General features: G+C 58.8%; 1 protein-coding gene across 1 annotated transcript in view; it reads right to left on the bottom strand.

Annotated features, from left to right (window-relative positions):
- Window positions 1-5,376: 5,376 nt before the first annotated feature.
- The window catches only part of MRC2 (mannose receptor C type 2), a 25,644-nt gene continuing 14,172 nt past the window's right edge, over window positions 5,377-16,848 (bottom strand). Inside the window, exons 8-29 of the mRNA XM_027702293.1 lie at window positions 16,482-16,589; window positions 14,041-14,156; window positions 13,775-13,923; window positions 13,442-13,659; window positions 13,102-13,244; window positions 12,428-12,530; window positions 12,197-12,335; window positions 11,898-11,933; window positions 11,411-11,571; window positions 11,069-11,136; window positions 10,660-10,760; window positions 10,427-10,572; window positions 9,665-9,779; window positions 9,410-9,573; window positions 9,076-9,184; window positions 8,386-8,621; window positions 8,126-8,294; window positions 7,801-7,950; window positions 7,436-7,555; window positions 6,752-6,931; window positions 6,346-6,372; window positions 5,377-5,673 (exon numbers count right to left, since the gene is read on the bottom strand). Coding sequence (XP_027558094.1) covers window positions 5,453-5,673; window positions 6,346-6,372; window positions 6,752-6,931; window positions 7,436-7,555; window positions 7,801-7,950; window positions 8,126-8,294; window positions 8,386-8,621; window positions 9,076-9,184; window positions 9,410-9,573; window positions 9,665-9,779; window positions 10,427-10,572; window positions 10,660-10,760; window positions 11,069-11,136; window positions 11,411-11,571; window positions 11,898-11,933; window positions 12,197-12,335; window positions 12,428-12,530; window positions 13,102-13,244; window positions 13,442-13,659; window positions 13,775-13,923; window positions 14,041-14,156; window positions 16,482-16,589 — 2,979 coding nt within the window. The 3' untranslated portion in view covers window positions 5,377-5,452. The remainder of the gene's footprint in view (window positions 5,674-6,345; window positions 6,373-6,751; window positions 6,932-7,435; window positions 7,556-7,800; window positions 7,951-8,125; window positions 8,295-8,385; window positions 8,622-9,075; window positions 9,185-9,409; window positions 9,574-9,664; window positions 9,780-10,426; window positions 10,573-10,659; window positions 10,761-11,068; window positions 11,137-11,410; window positions 11,572-11,897; window positions 11,934-12,196; window positions 12,336-12,427; window positions 12,531-13,101; window positions 13,245-13,441; window positions 13,660-13,774; window positions 13,924-14,040; window positions 14,157-16,481; window positions 16,590-16,848) is intronic.

Below are 16,848 nucleotides of genomic sequence, written 5' to 3'. Positions count from 1 at the left end.
ACAAATTTGCTGTAAAAATTCTCTTAAGCCAGGCTTCTTCTGAACCTTCTGAATTCTTGTCTGATTACATTTCCTAACTTCTCGATTCCACAGGAACCTGAAATATATTACTTAATACATTATAATTCTTTTTGTTTTGTGTGATGAGAGGGTGTAATTTTGTAAATTTTAAGGGACTTAATATCCCCTATGCTGCTGGTTAACAGTGTGCTGGTTATTGTCTGTCACTGGAAACCTGATCCACACTTGTGGCTGCACTCACTGGTCTCCACATTGGGCCTTAGAATCTTTGTATTGACTGCATGAAATAAGAGATGACTATTAAGCATGAAGTCTACACAATAATTTGACCAATAACCATCCCAAGTGAGGAGCATCTGGTGTATCTGAGATTATTCCTGAACAAAATTCCTTACTAAGCAGACACTGCACGCACAGAACGTTGCATTCCTCCTTTATCCAGCACAGATTAATAACTTCTGAGTCAGATTTAGGCCTGGCTTCTGGGAACGAGGAAACAAAGATCTTGTGGTGACTCGTTTTGCACAAACTGGTTGTTTTCAGAGTAGTGGTTTTTACCACGGGGTGAAATGAAAACAGCTGCCAAGTGCAATTTGCTTCAAAACCTCGGCCCCTGGTCACAGCCCGGGCACGTCCGAGGCTCTGCAGAGCCCTGATCTTTGCTGCCCCTGAGCTGTTTTTGTTCCTGAGCATTTAACACCGAATTCTCACCCTCACAAGGTGGCAAAGAGCAGCTCAGCCCAGCAGGCTCCTCACTCTCTACAGCTGGAAGACAAAGCAGCCGTGTGTCTGCAGCAGAGGATTCCGCACCGCCCGTGCCACGAGGCTCCCAAATATCCTGGAGTGCTTCCCACACTCTGGGGATATCAGGACAATGTTCAGGGCAGATGATGAGCAAGTCCTAAACAGCTTAGGTCTGGTTTTACCCATCAAAATGGAGGGAATCAGCCTCTGAGGGCAGGATTCTGCTCACCCACCAGCAGGTGTGATGTAGACACTGCAGCTCCTCCAGCTGCCCCAGTCTTCTGGTTTTATTCAGCAGAACGGGGCACTTTAGGTCACTGTTCACCTGACCCAGTTTAGACCTGGCAGTGCCCAGAGAGTGCATCAGAGCTGACACAATTGGAGCCTCAGGCTGTGCCAGCACTGAGTGACTCAGGTTTAGCAGCTGAAGCCCACCCTGGGGTCTGGGTGTAGTGTGCTGCACTCATGCTACAAACTAAAATAAAAATAAAATAAATTTCCGAAAAGAAAATAAACTTCTGAAAATCAAGGGGCTGTTTCCCTTCCAAGCCCTCGCACCAGCCTGTGATCCAGGGGCTGATGGGCAGCTCACCTGCCAGTGACTAATTTTAGAGTGTCCTCGTTGCCTTCCCTCTGTCTGATCCCTCAGTATTCAGTAGGGAAATTAAAGGGGATTAAAATAACGAGGCTATTTCGTATCCTTCTCCAGATGAACCCAGCCTGAACCAGACCTCATGGAATTTTCTAGTAACTCCCTTAAAATGGGTGTGCTCAATTCAAGTTCAGAAGAGTAGATAAAAGGTGGAGACTCTTCATCTAAGTGAGAAAGGGCCTTTGGTTACTGCAAGCTTCTGCTATCTGCCCCAGGGGCCAGATTTCTTTCAGATTAAAAAGTAAATAAATAAAGCAACATTCTGAGCTTCACTGTCTCACACCAGCAGTGCAAGTTTCACTGGGGTTCCTTTGAAGAGAAACCACATACCTGAATTCAGGTCAGGTCACCCTGAGAGCATTTAAGCTCCAGAAGGAGGATGACTCCAGTGTCCTTTCCCTGCTGCAGTGCGGGGTCACTGGTGTTATTTCCACTGCTGTTTGCAGCTAAAGGGAGCAGCCCCCTCCTGAGCTCCTCTCATCTCTCAAGTGAAAAACAAAAGAAGAGAGAAAAATCATCTGCTTCTTCAAAGCATCCTCTGCTCCAGGTGTGTTTGCCCTGTGCTCTTCACCCAACCAAAGGCAAAACCAAGCGGCTCCAGCAAACCCAAGAGGAACCTGGTTGAGATTTAAGAGCTGTGTGGATGTGGGACTTGGGGACAGGGGTTAGTGGTGGGCTTGGCAGTGCTGGGGAAACGGTTGGACTCGAGGAGCTTGAAGGTCTTTTTCCAACCCAAATGATTCTGTGATTCTACAATTAACGAAATCTCATCTCTCCCAGTGGGATCTCAGCGTGGGCGAGCGCGGAGGGCGCCGGCTCCGAGCCCAGGGAGGGGAGTGCTGGGTGTGGGGAAGCCCCAAAGCAGAGAGAGGTGAGAGAACAGCACCCTGAGGGCCCGTGGTGTGAGCAGGGGAAGCCTGGTGTGCAGGAATGGCAGTGCCCTGATGGATGCCCCGTGCCCTGGGCCAGGAGGGTGCTGCGGCCTCGCTGCTCCAGGAGAGATGCTCCGTGAGCTGTGGGATGGAGCAGGCTCTGCTGGACTGCAGCCCCACCTCCCAGTCCTTGGTGAGAAGTTTCTTTAAGAAAAAATTGTTCTCTGTGAGGGTGGGGAGGCCCTGGCACAGGTTGCTCAGAGAAGTTGTGGTTGCCCCATCCCTGGAAGTGTCCAAGGCCAGGTTGGACGGGGCTTGGAGCAACCTGGGATAGGGGGTGGAACTGGATGAGCTTTAAGGTCCCTCTGACCCCAAACCATTCTAGGATTTTATGAAACAGAAACTCCAGTGCTTTCCCAAGGACCCTGCTCCACCTGACCCCTTCATTGAACTCAGGAGTCACAGACAAATAAATGTTGCCCATTCTCCTTCACCTTCTCCCTCCAGCCGACTCTTCCAAACATAGCCATCATATCCAAAAAACACAAGGAATCAATACAACATCCCCCTTACCTGGGCAGCCTTGGAGTCTCCCCTGCTGGAGGCAGGTTAAGTGTCATTTCAGCTTTGTTTGCTACTTGTCAGGGACGCGGGGAAAGACAGCTTTTGTTTTTCCCAAACAGAAGGAAAATAAAAAAGGTAGAAAATATGTGGGGAAGGAAATTTTATTTCCAAGCTTCTAAAAGGATCTTACAAACCACAGAGAGTAAAAAAAAAATGCAAAACTATATATATATATTATATATATATATAATTGACAGGGTCCTTTTAAGCAATTCTTCACATTATCTAATGGTGATAGGAGATACCACGTAACCATATATGTGTTTTCCTGTAATCCTGATCACTGCCAACAGCTGACAAAACTCTTCTCAGACAACATTTCCCCTAGACTGTATAGATTCCTTTTCTTGAAAGCAAAGGAGAAGAAGGAAAGAAAACAAATTAATCAAGGAGGAAAAAAAAAAAAAGAAACTCTCTAAAGCGAGGTGTTCCAGGTTGGGCTGTGGGAGAGCCAGGGGTGACACCTCCTGCATGGCTGTGGGACCTCCTTCCCAGCCCTGGCACTCCATGCCTCTCCAGGGCACGGATTTTCCTCTAGCATGGATAATTCCCCACCATCCCAGCCATACCTCCTGTGTTCCCACCCTGCCCAGGGTCTCATGACTTCTCCAAATGAGCCCCAACCCTGCCCTGACCTCAGCACCGCTCCTTGCTCTCTCCTGCCCACCAATCCTGACCTCAACCTTTATTCTTTAGGACTTCTTTACACCTCTGCCCATCCAGGAGGAGTTCATCCTGGACTTCCATCCCCAGCAACAGCACAGCTTCAAGCTCAGCATCCCTCCTGCTATTCCAAGCATCCCAGCAGCAGGAATGCTGGCTACGCTGGGGATGAGGAGGGATTCACGCTCAGCTTTTCAGGATCTAGCACTCACATCAAGAAGCCACGGGCCCGTGGACAGAACCAACAGCTCCAAAACAGAGAGGACCTCAGGAAATAAATGCAAAGAAAGCTGAGAGAGAAACAGAGCCGGGGCAGCTCCGTGAGCTCCAGATTCTTCCTCACCCTGAAATGTCGTGGCAGCTTTTGGACATTGCCAAAAAGTAAACAAAACCCCAATGGTCCCTTGTTCCCCCATCCCACCCCCAACAGTTTCTTAAACACTTAATGTCCAGCTTAAGTGAAATCAACAGATTTTAAAATCCACACAGGTGTCAAAAGAGAGAGTTACAAAAATTCGCTTGTTCCTGTTGCTGCAGCAAAACCAACCCCAACCTGAGCCTCAGAGGCAGAGGACTAAAGGCAACATCTCCTGTAGGGCTGTGCCACCCCACTTCACAGGTCCAAGGGGCTCTTTGGGTCCCATTCCCAGCAGGGAACCCCCATTGGGGCCCAAACAACTCTTGCTGTCTCCAGGCATCCTGTCCTGGGGATGCTGCTGCCGGCAGCTGATGGAGGAGGATGGCTCAGCCCAGGGCACTCCTGCTCCTTCCTGCACAGCTCAAAAGCCAGGCAGGGGCTTAGCTACACGCTGCCTTCCTCCTCCTCCTCCTCCTTCTCCTCTGCTACACCCTACATGGGAAACAGGCAACCACACACACCCCAGCCAGCTGTGTGAAAGAACGTATATATTCAGCACGCACTCAGTACAGTTTAGCAACAGAAGCTACCATCGTTCCCTTAAAAAACCAACAGACCACCGAGCTTCAAAACAGTCACCAAGGCTTCCAAATCCTCCCCACCCTACAGCCCTGACCCTTGGCCTTCTGGCCCCAGCAAGGCACCAGGGGCAGGTGATCCCAGCCCCGCACTGTCCCTGCCCAGCAAGGGACAGAGGGTGGCCCCAGCTCTCCGGCAGCGCCCTGTTCCACAGCACCCAGCTCCTCCCGCGGGGCCTGGGCTGCTGGGGATGCTGAGGGTGCTCCCGCTGGAGGGCCCTGGCCAGCAGTTTGCTCCGGTGCTACCCCCTGCACTTATTTGGGGAGAGAGGGAACACACCAAAGAAAACGGGACAAGCTCCGGCTGCCGGCCAGAGGAGAGGAGATCCCATCCCAGGGAGCAGAGGGGATCCCATCGCTGATCCCGGGGGGGTCCACGCTTGGATCTCTGCGGCGGCGTCTCCGCTGCTTTCTGCTGGAGGGGAGGATGAGGCCGAGGAGGGGGAGAGGAGCGGCACAGTGGTGGGGACGGGGGTGGCAGGACCCTCGCTACTGCACGTGGAGGGGAGGTAGATCGGCTTCGGAGACCTCTTGCCAGGGAGGATGGATGTCTTCTGGCACAACAGCTCGGTTCCTGGGGGGAAGAGCCCTGAACACCCGCCTTATCCCAAGCGGAAGGTGTCTTGGAGCCTGGAAAGCTCTTGACCTTGGAGGGGGGCAACCTTCCTTGAAACCTTTTAGCCCTGAAAGTGCCTCCACGGGCAGCTGGGGACAAGCCCGGAGGTGACCTGCGGGGCAGGAGGGACCCCAGCTCCACCAACCCCGAGCCCGGCCCCTCTCCCTGCCCCGCCGCCCCTGCCCCGCGCCGGGGGGGTTGCGTGTGCCGCGCCGCCCGTCCTCCCCCCTCCCCAGGCCCCCGTCCCCAGCATCCCCCCTGCCGTTAGTCCTGCTGCTCGTTCATCTCCATGTCCGACACCAGGATGTTCTTCTCGGCGGCCTCGCCGGGGTTGGAGGTGGTGCGGCTGTAGCGGGCGCTCTCGAAGGCTCCGCGCTCGGCGCTGCGCCGGCGCCGGTACAGGAACACCACGACCCCCAGCACGGCACAGAGCGCCAGCGCCGACACCACCACCACCGCGATGGCCGTCGTGTTCTCCGGCAGGGCTGCGGGAGGAGAGGCCGGTCAGAGGCAGCCGGGTGGGCTCCCACAGCCTCAGGGAGAGGGGACGGGGCTGGTGGGGCTCCGGTCAGACCGCGGTTTTGAGCAGGATCATGGGATTGTGGGATATCCTGAGCTGGAAGGGACCCACAAGGATCATCCAGTCCAGTTCCTGGCCCTGCACCATTCCCCGTTGTCCAAACGCTCCCTGAGCTCTGGAGCCTTGGGGCTGTGACCACTGCCCTGGGGAGCCTGTTCACTGCTGTTCCCTCAAAGAACAGGAACCTGTGCTGACAGGAACCTGCTTTGTTGTTTTGGGGACATCCTGCCCCTGGCAGAGCTCCTGGGGTTGGGCAGACACTCTGGGTCATATGCAGGAACATCTGGCAGCTGCTTGGGATGGAAGCTTGGGATCCCACCAGCAGATGTGGTGTCCATCCCCCAGCTTGGCCAGGCACTGTGGGCACGGGCAGGAGAGCCTGGCCAGACACACACCTCCATGGAGGGACGGCTCCTGCTGCTGGGGAGTCCTAGTCCAGGGCCAAAGCCACTTGGGAATGGGATTTCCCACCCACAACCCCCATTCTTTGGTTATTTGCACAATCCAGGCTGCAGCACAGGTCTCCAGCACTGGTTCCCAGTCCCAGGGCTGTGCCCAGGCTGACAGTGCCACTCACCTGCCCTGGAAAAGCTGCTCTCCTCCACTGCAACAGCAACACAGACAGGTGAATGCACGGCCACGCCACCCTCCCCTCTTCTCAGTGCCAGCACCACCAGCTCCACCCTCTCCACTGCTCCCAGCACCACACCACGGACACTGGGTGATGCACAGCTGGGGGGGATCCTCTGCTCTGCTCCATCAACGTCCCACCAGCCTCATCCTGCCCTAAGAGGCCAACCCAGCTACTGAGACATGCACAGCCCACCACCGAGCCCAGAGGGGACCTAAAACCCTGACACTGGCCCCTGCACTGGAATTACCCAAAACACGTGGCTGGTGCTGCCAGCAGCACAGAGCTCTGGCCCCCAGCACTCTGCTCGGACCCTCAGCTCAGCCCACCACGGGCAGCAGAGGGGTCCTACCTCGGGGGATCTTGCAGATGACCCCCATGGTGACGTTGGTGCAGGAGCCCAGGCGCCACACGCCGTTGCTGCTCTGGATCCAGTAGCAGCTGTTCTGGCTGAGCATGCTGGGCCCCGTGTCGTGCTGGCCCCAGTTGGAGTAGTTCACAGCAGTGTTGTCATGCCAGACCAAGGTGCCACCTGGGAAACGGGACAGTTAGGCCTGGGGAGGCTGAAGGGGACACCCCATCTTTGCCCAACTTCAGAAAGGACAGGGAGGTGTGATGGGGCAATGGGATTTGGAGCAACCTGGTCTAGTGGAAGGTGTTTCTGCCAATGGCAGGGGGTTGGAACTGGATGATGTTTAAGGTTCCTTCCAACCTAAACCATCCTGTGATTCTGTGATTCTATGATGGGGAGGTGTGATGGGGTGATGGGGAGGACCAGGGGGCCACAGGGCTCATTCCTGCATCTGCAGGCCCCAGTGTCTTGGAGAAGGCTCTGGGCTTCCCATCCCACCAAGCCAGAGGAGGACATACATGGCATGTCCAGCATGGCCTGAAGAACTGGTGCTCCTGTCACACCACGGCATGAGCTCCCCTCACTGGTGCCACCAGCAAGGGCTTCCTCTGCTCACTGCAGACCCGGTGGGAATTCATGGGGGTGCCTGGGGGAATATCTCAAACCTCCCTCCTTCCTTTGTACCTTTGGGGTTGAAGGTCATGCCCAGCCAGGCCCCCTTGGAAGGGCCCTCGTACGACTGCAGATGTTCCCACACAAAGACGTTCTCCATCTCATCCTGGATGGACAACACCGTGCCACCGACTGTGGAGGGAACAGCAACATGGAAGAGCCCAGAACTCAAAGGATGGAGCTGGGGAGCAGCAGTGCCCGGGAGCACAAAGCTGAGGAACCACTCATGAACCACGTGATGGTTGGGCAACCCTCACATGGAACAGCAAGGAGGCAATGATTGACCAAAGCCAGGCATGGGCACAGGGACAGGGGAGCTCTGCTGCACCCACAGACACCCTGGGCATCTCACCCTCTACCACCTCAGCCCCTCATACCTTTCTGGCACCTCCTCATGGCGTCCTTCTGCCCCAGGGTGATCTCCATGTGGAAGGTGTAGCAGTGGTCCCGGAAGGGGATCCAGGATGAGTCCTCCAGCGATTTGGGACAGCTGCCACTGTAGCTCCACTTGTGCGTGCGGGGGGCACCTGGGGAGCACAGGGCACACTGAGGGGGGGAAGGGGCACAGGGCGCCGAGGTGCCACAGCACGTCGGGGCACTCAGACCCACAAGGACATGCAGAGAGCCCCATCCGGGTGGGATGCCATCTCCAACCATTGGTGGCACCCCACCTGACCGCCCTGTGCCCCCCTTGGCCAGCACCTGCTCGGAGCTGGCAGATGCCCCCCTGGAGCTTGGTGTCGCAGCCGGCCGTGCGCCAGCTCCCGTCCGCATCCATGTAGGAGCAGCCCGTGATCTGCTGGGGCTCCCCATCCTGCCAGTTGGTGTACACCACGTTCTCCTCCGTCAGCCACGAGTAGCTCCGGCCACCCTGGAGGAGAACCAAGGGGAGGAGATGCTGAGGGGGCTGCCATGACCCCCTTAGGGTCACCCTGCCCCAGGTGCCTGCCCCCTTCCCTCACCTCGTCGGCCAAGCCGATCCAGAGCGGGGCCCGCAGGCTGCTGACGGCCTGGGTGAGGAAGGCCTGGCTGTAGGGGTCGGGGATGGTGGCCAGGGTGGCATTGAGGGTCTCGCAGAGCAGCAGGGCCTCGTGCCACCTGAGGGGTTTCTGCAGGATGCGGTAAGTGCTGTTGTGGTAAAAGAGGGCGCCGGTGGGCGAGGGCGGGTACGGCGTCCGCGCGGGGCTCAGGGCCGGGTCTGGGGGAGCAAAGAGACACGGTCAGAGGGCACGGAGGGCACTCCTGCATCCCAGGAGGGGTCACCCCCTTGTCCATCCCTACCCAGGCCCGGCTGTCCCTGTAAGTGCTGCACTGGTGCAACCAGGGAGGGCAGAGGGATGTCCCCAGGGATGACGAGCAGTGATGCCCTGGCACCATCCCCACCTTGGAGCTGTCCACCAGGATTCACATCCCTATGGAACATGCTGAGCCAGGCTGGCATGTACAGGTTTGGGGCTGTCCCATAGATGGCTGTGAGGGGGGACCAGCCCCCAAGGCAAGCCTGTCTCCCTGAGCTCCTCCAGCACCAGGAGCTCCTCCCAAGCTGAGCTGATGGCTCTGAGCTCCCCGGCCCCACCACTCATGGGGCACCAGGGTGGCAGTGGCAGGTCCCCAGCCAGCAGAGCTGGGGCTGTCCCCTCGTGCCCCCCTACCTATGCTCCGCTGGCAGATGTAGCCGTGCTTCTCCTCCAGGCAGCTCCGGTCGTCCCAGCGTCCCGTGAAGAGAGGGGGTGAGCCGTGCCACACCACCACACAGTTGGTCTGCACAGCCAAGCCACAAGGTCAGCACTGCCCTTAGCACCGTCACTCCACCCTGCGGACACCCCCACACCAGGGGTGTCCCGTGGTGGGCAGGTCCCCACCCTGCAGGGCTGGATCCTGGTGTGCCCTTGGAGAGCCACCTCTGCTAAAACCTTCCCTTCCCATGGTGGCACACAGGACTGAGACCTTCCCAGGGGCTGGGGGTGCTGTGGGGGTCTCTCTCACCGGTTTGTCGCGGGGGCTGGAGGCGCTGCAGCCCGAGGGCTCCCCGGGGGCCCAGCTCACGTGCCGCAGGGGCTCCCCCTCCACCCACTGGAACTCCCTCTGCGCGTCGTGGAGGCCGATCCAGAGGTCGAAGGAGATGTTGGGCAGCATGGACGTGATGAAGGCTGCGAGGGACAGGGGAGGGGCTGAGAACCACCCCTGGCAGGTCCCCAGCCAGCAGGGCTGGTGGGGTTGGTGGGGGCAGCGGGGACCTACCCTGCTCCAGGGGGCTGGAGATGGTGGCCAGGACGGCGCCCTGGCTCTCACACGCCTGCTTTGCCTCCAGCCACTTCACTCTCTCGCCTTTGTTGTGGCCATTGAAGCTGAAACACTGTGCAGGCAGCGGCACAGGATGGTCCACGGGGGGGGCAGCTGCCCCTACCCCGAGCACTGCACCCTCCCCATCCAACCACCCTCTGCAGCCCCATTCTGCCCCGGTGGCCCTTCTCCCCTTTGCACTCTCACATCTACCAGCCCCCAGCCACTCCTGCACTCCCACCTCTCTCCTGGCATCCCTGTGCACGCACCTCACCACCCCCTCTTGCACCCCCACCCCACAGCACACCTCTCCCAGCATCCCTGTTAATGCACCCCCCAGCATTCCCTAAAAACGCGCAGGAATCCCTCTTCATCCTGCCATTCCACAGCCACCCACTCTCCACCTCCACAGGGCTGGTGGAAGATCAGGAGGTGACCATCACCTCTCCCTCCTGCCATCCCCTCCCCATGCTGCTGACTCCTGTCCCTCCTGCCATCCTCTCTCCCTCCTGTTCTTCATCCTGCCATCCCCTCTCCATCCTGCTGTCCCCTCTCCATCTGACCATTCCCTCTCCCATCCTACCATCCTGTCTCCCTCCTGCCATCCCCTTTCCCTCCTGCCATCCCTTCCTTCCAGCTCTCCCCTCTTTCTCCTGCCACCCCCTTCTCCACCCTGCCATCCCCTCTCCATCCTTCCATCCCCTCTCCCTCTGGCTGTACCTTGCTGAGGAATTGCACCCATCCTCGGGGGCAGCCCCCAGCTGTGGGAGTGGGTGCCGGAGGCAGCGAGGGCTTCACGGCCGTCGCGTTGCTCCGCTTGCAGATGTAGGGCAGTGCCGTCATGCACTTCTGGTCCCCCCAGTCCTCTGCGGGGAGGGACAGGCTGGGCATGACCCCAATCCTCACCGAGCCCCTCATGGCCCTGCCCTCACCTGCGCTGGCCCTGCCCTCACCTCTGCTGGCCGTCATGTACACACACTTCCTGTCCTTGCCGATGGGCCGGGGCTTGCCCGGTGCCCAGGAGATGAAGTTGAGGAGAGACCCGTCAGACCACCTGGAAAAGCATGGGTGGGAGGACAAAAAAAAGAGCTGAGTGGTGACTTGGCAAATGGGACCAGTTGCGTGCCCTAACTGGGGAGCGTGTCCCACCACTGCCCTCCTGGGTGAGGATCTCCATGCCAGCACCCCAGGATGGCAAGTGCTGAGCCACAGTGCTCACAGCTGGGGATGGGGTTGGGGGGATGAGCAGGGACGTGGTGGTGTGGTGGTGTGGAGATGAGCAGGGACACGGTGGTGTGGGAATGTGCTGGGGATGGTGGTGTGGGGACATGCAGGGACACAGTGGCTCTGTCTGTGGCTTACTTGAACCTCCCGTCGTTCTCGTAGGTGTTCAGCCCGATCCACCAGTGCTGCTCCTGGCCCCTGGAGAACTGCACACCCAAAGAGGACATGTCAGTGCCTTGCAGGGACTGGGCGTATTTGGGGACAACAGAGACTGTCACAGGGATCAGCTCTCCCCCTCCCCACCCTCAGCTTGCACCAGGACACAAAACATCACCTCACTGAGCCCCAAACCCACTCACAGGCACTGCACAAGCCCACTGTGACCCCAGCAGAGCCCAGCGCCCCCACACAACATCCCTCCAGCAAAGGGGGAAAGAAGACAGGGAAGAGCAGCCCGGGGGGTCCCCGTCCCCCTGGTACCTTCTTCAGGTTCTGGCCCAGGAAGCGCAGCTCGGCCTCGCCGTGCACCGACGCCAGCTCGGCCTGGAACCAGCTGCAGATGCGCTGGGCCTGCAGCCACGTCGAGTGGTGCTCGAAGAACTTGTACTCGGCCTCCTGGTACTTCACCCACTCTTTGCTGCCTGCAGGCAGGGACCAGTGTCACACTGAGGCCGTGGCACTGTGACACCCCTGCCACGGTCACCTTGTCCCTCGGTCCCCGCGTGTTTTGAGCCTCTCCTTTAGTGGACAGGCCTGATTCTGCCCAGTGCCTGCCGCAGTCCCTACAGCCATGTGGTGCAGCAGGGGGATGCCTGGGCTCCCCACCCTCCCACTACCCTGCCCAGGATCCATCCCTCTCTGGATAACACTGCCTGGATGCTCTGCAGGGATGGTGCTTGTGATGGGGCAGCAGAGGCCCAGGGAGGACAGTTTATGCCCGACAGACACACGGCTGTGGTCAACACACCTTGGGTTGTGATCTCCGGCTCCTTCACGTCAGCACCTGGAGAAAGGGCAGGGAGAGGCTGTCAGCGGGATGCAGGGCTGGGATGCTCCCACTGATGCTTCCCTGCAAACCGCCTGTGGGCTCCAAGGGTGGGATGCCCTCCTGAATCCCCCCATGAGGAACAGCACCTCTCTCTGACCCAGAATCGGGAATCATCCTCCCACCTCCCGAGGATTCCCCTGCACCTGCTCCACGGCCCCACAGCCCATCCTCCTCCAGGTTAGTCACAGATGGGGGGCTTGGGGCCCCTTTGCTGGTACCTTTGGGCAGTTTGCAGATCCAGTCCAGCTGGGCTTCGCACTGCATCGGCATCCACTGCAGGGAGGCCAGGTCCAGCACCGCGCACGGCCGGATGTCGTCGTCGTCGTAGTTGCTGCGGTCAAAGTTGTGGTAGAAGAACTGGGGGTCGAGAGAGATGGGTGGTGTTGGGCATTTCCACCAGCACCGGATTTGCCCCCCCCCCCCCCCACCCCAAATGCCCCAAGACTCACCCCCAGCCCATCACTCCACCTCCAGCTCCGGTCCCCCGCAGGGTCCCGTCGGTTCAGGCCAATCCAGAACCAGTGCTGCTCGTGGAGCTCCGGCTCTGACTCCCTGGGGGAAGCCAGGGGAATGGGTGAGAACACGACCCCCATCCAAACCAGAAGGGTTTACATTTATACACAAATATCTATTATTAATTTACATATATATACACATAATTATATATATTTATACACAAATATATAGTATACAATTGTTATTTTATATATTTGTTTATAAAAATATTATATATTATTTATATATACACAGATATATATTACATTTATACACAAATATACATTAATAATCTGGCCTTTTTCTGTTTGTTTTCAAAGCCTGCCATCCCCACACACTGGAAGGCAGGAGTTGGGATAACAGGCTCAAGGCTGGAGGCGTTTGAAACCCAAGCTCCATCCCCTAATTACACTGAACTTCCTGCACTTCTCCCACGTCCCCTCTTTCCTGCACATCTCCCACATCAGCCACACCTACTGGTGCACCTTCTGCACACCAGTTTGTGCTCAGAGAGCCCCATCCATGCCCCAACCCCCCATCCACATGTGCCAGAGCGCTGTGAGGGCTGTGGGATCATGCCAAGCACCCTCTGGCAGCAGGACACGTGCTGGTGCCACCGGTCTCTCACCCAAAAATCTTGTTGAGGGTGTTGGCGACAAAGTGCTCCTCCTCGTAGCTGCCCAGGCTGAGCAGCTGGGCCCCCAGCTCCCGGCAGAACTCCTGCGCCGCGATCCACGTCTTCTTCTCGTGCAGCTTTTCGAAGGCGAACACCTGGGGGAGGAGGAACCCACAGTGTGGGGAGCTCAGAAGCAGGAGAGGAGCAGAGCATCATCCCCACACCATGGGGCACGCTGCCCCAGTCAGGCTTGTGTGGTCTGGGCTGCCTCTTGCACCAGAACATGTTCCTTCACCCCCTGCACCACAGGAGGCACAGGCACCCCCCCAACAGCCACGGGAACGCCCCTCACCTTGTAGCAGTGCCGGAGTTTGGGGTCGGAGCTCCAGCCCGGGGGGCAGGTGGCGGTGAGGCTGGGCGTGGGGTAGGGCCCGGGCAGCTCGGGGTTCACCGGGGTGCCCAGGTTCTGCCGGCAGATGTACTTGGCCTTGAAAGTGCTGCAGTTCTTCACCTCCCACAGCCCCATGGAGCTGCCGGTGGCCAGGGCCACGCAGCCGCCCTTGTTGTAACCTGGAGCACTCACGGGAGGGGGGGACGCAGCCTTAGGGTCAGGCTGTGCCGGGGGGCAGAGCCAGCATCCACCCTGTTGGAGGGGGTGTCCCCGGGCCACCCCTGCCCCCCTTACCGGGCTGGTCGCGGTTCCAGTGCGTGTACATCACCTCGTCCCCGCTCAGCCAGCGGAACGCGCCCGTCTCGTTGATGTCCTGCAGGGCTGTCCAGAAATACTCCCCGTCCCAGCCGTAGATGAGGCTGCTCACATAGGCCTGCTCGAACCTGGGGGGTGGCCAGAGGGGGTGATGCTGTGAGCTGACACGGCCTGTGATGTCCCAGCCCTTGTGGGGTCACTCCCCACCTCAGGGGGCTCAAACCCAGCGCCGGTGTGGCACTGACCTGTTGGTGATGGTGACCAGTGTGGAGCCATAGTCAGAGCACATCTTGCGGGCGTCGCTGTAGGGGACACGGTCCTCGCCCAGCCAGAAGCAGGAGGGGCTGTGCCACTTCCAGCCCTGGGGATGGGTGACAGGGGACGTCCAGCACCGCCCGCCCAGACCTCCCCAAAGGATGGGAGCTGTCCCGGGGCGCGGGAGCAACATCCCACGTCCCCTGACACCACCTCTGCCTTCTCCCGGGAGGTCTCCTGCCCCCGGCCGCCCCAGCTTGACCCCGCTCAGCTTTGAGCTCCAACAAGCCCCTGGCCCCAGGGGACGGGGCTGCAGGGAAAACAAACACCCAGGCAGCTTCAAAGCCAGGGAAAAGGCTCTCCCTGCCAGGGTCCGGCCCCGGCCGGGGTGCGGGGAGGGGAACACAATCCTCCTCTTCACGCCGCGGGGCCGAGTCCAGAGCGAGTCCCACCACAGCCGGCTTTAATCCCCCGCCTTGTTGATGTTGGAGCCTCTCCGGGGCTGGAGACACAATAGTGCCTGTTTTCTGCCAGAGCAGGGAGCGGGGCGGCCCCGGGGCTGGCAGTGGCCCCTCGGCAAAGCGGGGAGGGACACGGGGGCTCATCCATGAGAGGGAACACACACCCTTCCCAAGGGTGGAGCAGCTGGGGCAGCAAGTGGCCTCAGGCTCAAGGACACCCTGGAAGGGGAAGTATCACTGGGATTCCACTCGTGGGTCCCCTGGGCACTGGAAGGACAGTGGGGGACACGTGCCATACGTAGTGTCATCGGCATGGCGAGGAGGGAAGCAGGAGTAGCTTTAGGAGATGAAAACAACCCCAAATCCCATTTTTGCCCCACAAGTTCCTGCTCCTACGGTCTTTCCCCAAAGTTGGCAAAGCCAGATACAGACCCACCAGCTGGGTCCCTCTGGAACAACATGGATGCCCCTGAGCAGCCAAGAAAGGGCCCATCCAGGCACAGTGTGGGTTCCTGATGCCCCCAGAAGGATCTGGATGCCCCCAGAGGGGTCCCCAACCAGCCCCGTGCCTCAGCACCCCAAAAACCCCATGGATGCTCTCCCACACACTGGCCACCACAGGAAGACCCTGTGATCCAAAAGAGGGCCAGGATGGGATCCTCAACTCCCCAGTGCTGCCTCCAGCTCCTAATCCTGGTGTGTCCCCACATCCCTCTCCAGCTCTGCCATTCCCACTGCCCAGACCACCAGCCCTCACTGCTTCCTTTAAGGCTGTTCCAAAACTAAAGGAGGTTTGGAGAAGGGGAAAAAAAGCAGCAAAGCCATCATGAAAAACCAGCATGGTGGCTGGAGAGGACTGGGGCCAAATCCCCTGAGCAAGATGATGATCTGGGTGGCAAAAGGCGTCACTGAGGATGAGGAAGGGGAAGAAGGATGGGAAAAGGTCTTTCCCCCAGTTGATTTACCACTCCCAGTTTGTTTCTTAGTGGGTGCATCTCTGCTGGGCACCCAGGCCAGGGTAAAACTGTGGCTGGGGAGGCAGGAGGAGTTAAATCTCCATGGGGACATCTTATGTGTCAGGACATCCCATGAGCTCAGGACTGTTCTGGGGACATGCAAATGAGTGGTGATGGAATTTTGCCCACCAAGTGCCTCATCCCCAGCACCTGCTGACACTGGGGCTCCCCTGGCTACAGCTGGCAGCCCCCATATCTGGCCTGGTGTGGCAGCTCACTGTGCTGCCCTGAGCTCTGGCAGAGCCAAGTGGCTGCTGGGATTTGGCAACGGGATGAGGACCCGGGAGGAGCCCAGCAGCACCTCTGGGAGCTGGCCCAGCGTGGCTGCTTGGTAGTCTGAGCGTGAGGGCTTGCTCTGAAACATTGGGAGAGGTTCAAGAGTGGCAGCACTGCCAGGCTCAGCAACTGGAGACTTCTCAGAGCCACAAAAGCCACTTCCCAGCAAAGCGTGGGAACTGGGCGGCCTCAGCCCCCTGTGGCAGCTGGGGAAACTGAGGCAGAGCATGGGCTGGGTGAGAATCTGCCAGTTTGGTGTCCCCAGAAGGCCTGTGCCCTGCCCAGGGAGGGCAGCCTGCCAGCACACCCAGGCACGGGGCCGGCGGCCGCCTCTGTCCCGCCAGGCTCCCACGTGCGGCAGCTTTGCTGCCGTGTTTTGGCACAGAGAGAGGCAAAGGGAAAAAAATGAACATCCCTGCTGGCAGCCAAAGGCAGCCCGAGGAGGAGGCTCTTGGATGATGTTCACAGACACATGTGCGTCGTGTCCCAGTTTCTTCCCGTGACCTCCCGGAGCCACGGAGGCAGAGAAGGGCTCGGCAGCCCCGGGGTCTCTGCTGCACCAGCAGCTCCCGGGCACAGACCCCACAGCTCCCAGTGCTGCCCATCAGGGCTCCCCAGAATGGTTTTAGGGAGAGCCCTGGAGAGATGCAGCCACCTCCAGCCCCAGGGGCCCCTCACCTTTCGGCACCCATGGTCATCCTCCTCCTTCTCCTGGCTCACCCGACCCGGCTTTTTGCAGATGGACGGCAGGGTCTGGTTGCAGGGGCTGTCGTTCCACCTCCCTTCCTGCATGGTGGGAGAGGAACAGGAATCAGCCTATCCCAACAGCCTGGGGAATTCCCCAGCCCACCCAACCCCACCTTGGGTCCACAGGCTTTCACTCCCTACACCAAATCCCTAAGGATGATGTGCTGGATCCCTCCCATCCCAACAGCTGGGATGAGCCAGGTTCAACCCAGCTGGAGGTGCTCCCTGAGGAATGTCTTCCTCAGGCATGAGGATAGTGCAGTGCTCCCTTTCCCCCTTGGGACCCTCCTATTTCCCC

The sequence above is a fragment of the Neopelma chrysocephalum genome, unplaced genomic scaffold (assembly GCF_003984885.1).
Source record: "Neopelma chrysocephalum unplaced genomic scaffold, ASM398488v2 Primary Assembly neopelma1_182, whole genome shotgun sequence".
Taxonomy (NCBI): domain Eukaryota; kingdom Metazoa; phylum Chordata; class Aves; order Passeriformes; family Pipridae; genus Neopelma; species Neopelma chrysocephalum.
This window is presented reverse-complemented; position numbering and strand designations above follow the sequence as displayed.